This window comes from Antrostomus carolinensis, unplaced genomic scaffold, assembly GCF_000700745.2.
Source record: "Antrostomus carolinensis isolate BGI_N321 unplaced genomic scaffold, ASM70074v2 scaffold47490, whole genome shotgun sequence".
Lineage (NCBI taxonomy): Eukaryota > Metazoa > Chordata > Aves > Caprimulgiformes > Caprimulgidae > Antrostomus > Antrostomus carolinensis.
In genome coordinates this window covers 1-4437 of record NW_010291522.1, presented here as the reverse complement: position 1 = coordinate 4437, position 4437 = coordinate 1, and the positions used below count along the sequence as shown (strand labels likewise).

General features: G+C 36.8%; 1 protein-coding gene across 1 annotated transcript; it reads left to right on the top strand.

Moving 5' to 3' along the window:
* Positions 1–7: 7 nt before the first annotated feature.
* Positions 8–2547, top strand: LOC104519637 (gamma-aminobutyric acid receptor subunit alpha-6; the record flags this gene model as incomplete). Its single annotated transcript, XM_010176492.2, has 6 exons — positions 8–34; positions 647–867; positions 971–1053; positions 1593–1736; positions 2162–2314; positions 2395–2547. Coding segments are annotated over 6 exons (781 nt in total), but the record flags the coding sequence as incomplete, so codon positions are not given.
* Between the last annotated feature and the right edge of the window lie 1890 nt (positions 2548–4437).

Below are 4437 nucleotides of genomic sequence, written 5' to 3'. Positions count from 1 at the left end.
GACCAGCTTTGGGCCGGTGTCCGACGTGGAGATGGTAAGGGCCCTGCTTGCCGCCCCTGCTCTCCTTTCCCGGGATTCATTACGGTGCCATCTGAGTTGACCGTCATTAAAGCAGATTACGAGGCCTAATCTTCTTCACAATCTGCAGGGCCCGGCAGAGCCGTTCGGCTGGAGCTGCCCATAGCGATTTCCCCAGCAGAGCCAGCCGGGGTAGCCCGTGGCCCAGGACCGAGGCGGGGCACGGAGGGCGATTTTGTTCCCGGCAATTAAACATTGAGAGTTTGTTTTGCGCTTTGAAAGGATACTCAATTAGACATTTGTATTTCCTTTGACCTCAGTCACTTTGAGTTAAATTATTTTCTCTGAGAGGACAATGGGTTTTTTTTTTTCCTTTCTCATATCAAATTATCTGTTCACTGATTAATTTGTAACTATTCTTTAAATAATAAGAAAATGTGATATTTTTTCACAGACTTTTTTTTTTTTTTTTAAGTAGCTACTTAATGGTAATAGGATTAAGTGTTTAAGCACTAAATGAAATGCCATTGACATGTGTGTTACGTTCTTTCATGGAGTTACTGTGTACACTGCAACTTGGGACTACTGGCCCCCACACATGACTCATCCATCTGTTTATTTTCTATAGGAATACACAATGGATGTCTTCTTTCGGCAGACATGGACTGATGAGAGGTTGAAGTTTAGTGGGCCAACTGAAATTTTGAGATTGAACAATTTAATGGTCAGTAAAATTTGGACACCAGACACGTTTTTTAGAAATGGAAAAAAGTCGATTGCTCACAATATGACAACTCCTAACAAACTTTTCAGAATTATGCAGAATGGCACTATTCTTTACACAATGAGGTGAGAGTCTGTTCTGCTTTTGGTTGAACTTTATTCTTGATTCTTTCAGTAGTGTTCCTGCATACAATTTTTTTTCATTGTCATCTACTATAATGTATTCTAGACTAACCATTAATGCTGATTGTCCTATGCGGTTGGTGAACTTCCCTATGGATGGACATGCTTGTCCATTGAAGTTTGGAAGCTGTAAGTTTTTCTGTATCTTTCAGTTTTTTATAGTAATACATTTGATCTCCCTCGGACACTACTTAATGACATAACTGAAATTTTTTGTTACATTTTTCATACTAGAATCTTACTTTCTCCTCTGAAACTCAGACTATTCATAAGCACATGGGTTTATTCACTGAAGGGTGACTGTTGAAGCATATTTTAATGTTTATTTTTCTTATACATGTAGTAGTCAAAGTGAGTCCTTCAACAAGTCATAAAATCTGTGGTACATTTATTATATTACTTCTAGTTTTGCAAAATGAAAATATTTAGTCAATCTGTGGTAATCAATGCGTGTGTTTTATAGCAAATTAAGAAACAAAAGCTAGTGCCTATCAGGTCCCACCTCAACCATTCTCTTGCATTTTGTCATTAATGAGGTTAGGAACTTGCTGGAGGAGGATGCATGTTTCTCTGGGTGTTTGAGCCACAAAAGGGATCATGCTACTTATTTTTTCAATTGCTTATAAACTATGTAATTAATAACTGTAATTTTTCCCTCTTTAACTCAGATGCTTATCCAAAAAGTGAAATAATTTATACATGGAAAAAAGGACCCCTGCATTCAGTAGAAATTCCACAAGAGTCTTCCAGTCTTCTCCAGTATGACCTCATAGGACAAACTGTATCTAGTGAAACAATTAAATCCAACACAGGTAAGACGTAGCCATGTGGGAACTATTGACATTACAAAACACATTTTGAAAATAAATTATAAGTTTTTTTCCATCTAGAATCAAATTAGTTTAATTATCTTTTGCCATTTTAAAAAATAAAATCCTTGGAAAACCATTGTGTCTTAAAAGATAGCTTTTCAATATGATACCTTTAAGCATACAATTTTTCATGCAGTTCTTAAGAATTCCCCCTGCCTCCCCGCTCCAGTAAAAACAATACATCAGATAAATATTGTTCTCTTCTGTTTCCATAAGGTCACTTTACCTTTTTTTAATCAGCTTATCTTTATTATGCACTAGGAGGCCTGTAAGTGCTTTCCTCAGAACACAGTATGTTGGGTTTAAGCCAATAACGTTTACTTGTGTGTTGCCAAAATAATGCTGACTTACTTGTCTCTTAACAGGTGAATATGTAATCATGACAGTTTATTTCCACTTGCAAAGGAAGATGGGCTACTTCATGATACAGATATATACTCCATGCATTATGACAGTCATTCTTTCTCAGGTGTCTTTCTGGATTAACAAGGAGTCTGTTCCAGCCAGAACAGTTTTTGGTATGCTGCATTAAGGTCTTTGAACAGCTCAGCTTCACATGTACCATTCATTCATTACTTTCATTGCTTGTTTGTTTTAGGCGAATATTCACTTCAGCTACTCTATTTCCATCTTCAAAGGAAAATAGGCTACTATCTCATTCAGACATATATTCCATGCATCATGACTGTAGTCCTGTCTCAAGTTGTGTTTTGGATCAACAAAGAGTCTGTTCCAGCAAGAACCGTGGCTGGTATTTGTGTTTTGTTCTTTATCATTCACTTCATTCACTGTATTGAATCCATTGTCATTGTATTAAACAGCTACTGTAATCCAGTGGGAAAAGACAGTTAGTAGGTTTCAGTAAACAAAAGTAAATCCTAAAATTAAAGCAAATATTATTCAAACTGCCCAGGAGGGTCAAAATTCTTTACTCAGAATGTTTGGTTAGCCAGACTTGTTTGTGATGTTTTTCTTCCTCTCAATATTTCTTCGTAGGCAGGAGGGGAAACTTTCAGAGTAAATGTCAACCTCTCCATTTTTAAAGAGGAATTTTCTATTGATTTATTCTCTTGTGAAACCAATCTGAGTTAAAGGTTTTTTAAAAACATCACATGGGATGGAATTAATCTCATCTGACATAAGGTACCTCATTCTAGCACTCATTCTGAAGTGCGCTATTCCCCTTGTCTCCAAAGGTATCTAAACAACTAGCAGGAACTTTAGATGGATAAAGTTAGGTGAAGTGAATCCTGTTCCTAGCACAGGCTGGAGTTGTAATGTGAAAGTTGTGTCCATATTGCATGGCAAGGCCCCTTTTTTTTTTCCAGTGGTTTGAAATAATGCTCCCAAAGCTGAGTTTTGCCTCCTTAATTTTTAGTATGTGTTTCGCTATTAGACACAGGCTCCCCACTTCTATATTGATAGGTTCTGAAACTGCACTCATTATTAAGGGTTAAACTTTCACTGCCTGAATTGTTGTTTCTAGAAAAACAATCATAAAAATACTAAGCAAAAATAATAAAACTTGTCACAAATTTCATGAATCCACTACCCATTGTGGTGGCTTTAATGTGGCTGGTGGCCAAACACCACACAGCTGCTCGCTCACCCTCCCCTGCTGGGAAATGAGGGAGAGAATCGGAAGGGTAAAAGTAAGAAAACTCATTGGTTGAGAGAAAAACAATTTAATAATTGGAATAAAATAAAACATAAAATAGTAATGACAATAATAAAGATAATAACAGTAATAATGGAATATACAAATGAGTGATGCACAGTGCAATTGCTCACCACTGCCCAATAGATTTTCAAGGATGTTTATTGCAATTGAAGCATAAAATATATGCAGGAGGTTTGTACACCAAATATGATGTTACCTGATTTGGCTTCATATTTCCTCTCTGGACCATACAGTTAAATCATCTACATTTTGAGTAAAACATATTTGCTACCTAGTGGGCAGTGGCAGTCAATTCTAAATGCTTGAAGTAATGCACAAATAAGTCTTTAGCTGATTCAGTAATAACTACATAGAGACTCCAAACCCTGGAATAACAACTCTTACATGTGATACTGAAGAGTAAATACAGAATTAGAAACAGAAAATATTTTAAGAAAATAGTAAAACAGACACTTTCTCAGTATCGTGCAAAATGAGGCATGTTGGCATTTTAAAATAACATTTCGATCTTTATTCCATTCTTATTTCTCCCAGGCACAGTTTGAATTAATAGAATTATAGAATTATAAAATCATAGAATGGTTTGGGTTGGAAGGGACCTTAAAGATCATCCAGTTCCAACCCCCCTGCCATCAGCAGGGACACTTTCCACTAGACCAGGTTGCTCAAAGCCTCATCCAGCCTGGCCTTAAACACCCCCAGGGAGGGGGCATCCACATCTTCCCTGAGCAACCTATTCCAGTGTCTGACCACCCTCACGGTGAAGAACTTCTTCCTAAGTCCTTATAGTCCTTATAAGTTATTATAGTCCTTCCTTATAGTCCTTACTAATTCAGAATCCCATGGAATACCTTCATCTCAGGAAAAGAGGCAAATTCCTTATGACAAAAAATACTTTCAGGTCTCAGTAAAAAAGAAAAGGCTTAAAATGGAGAATCATAGAATCATAGAATGGTTTGG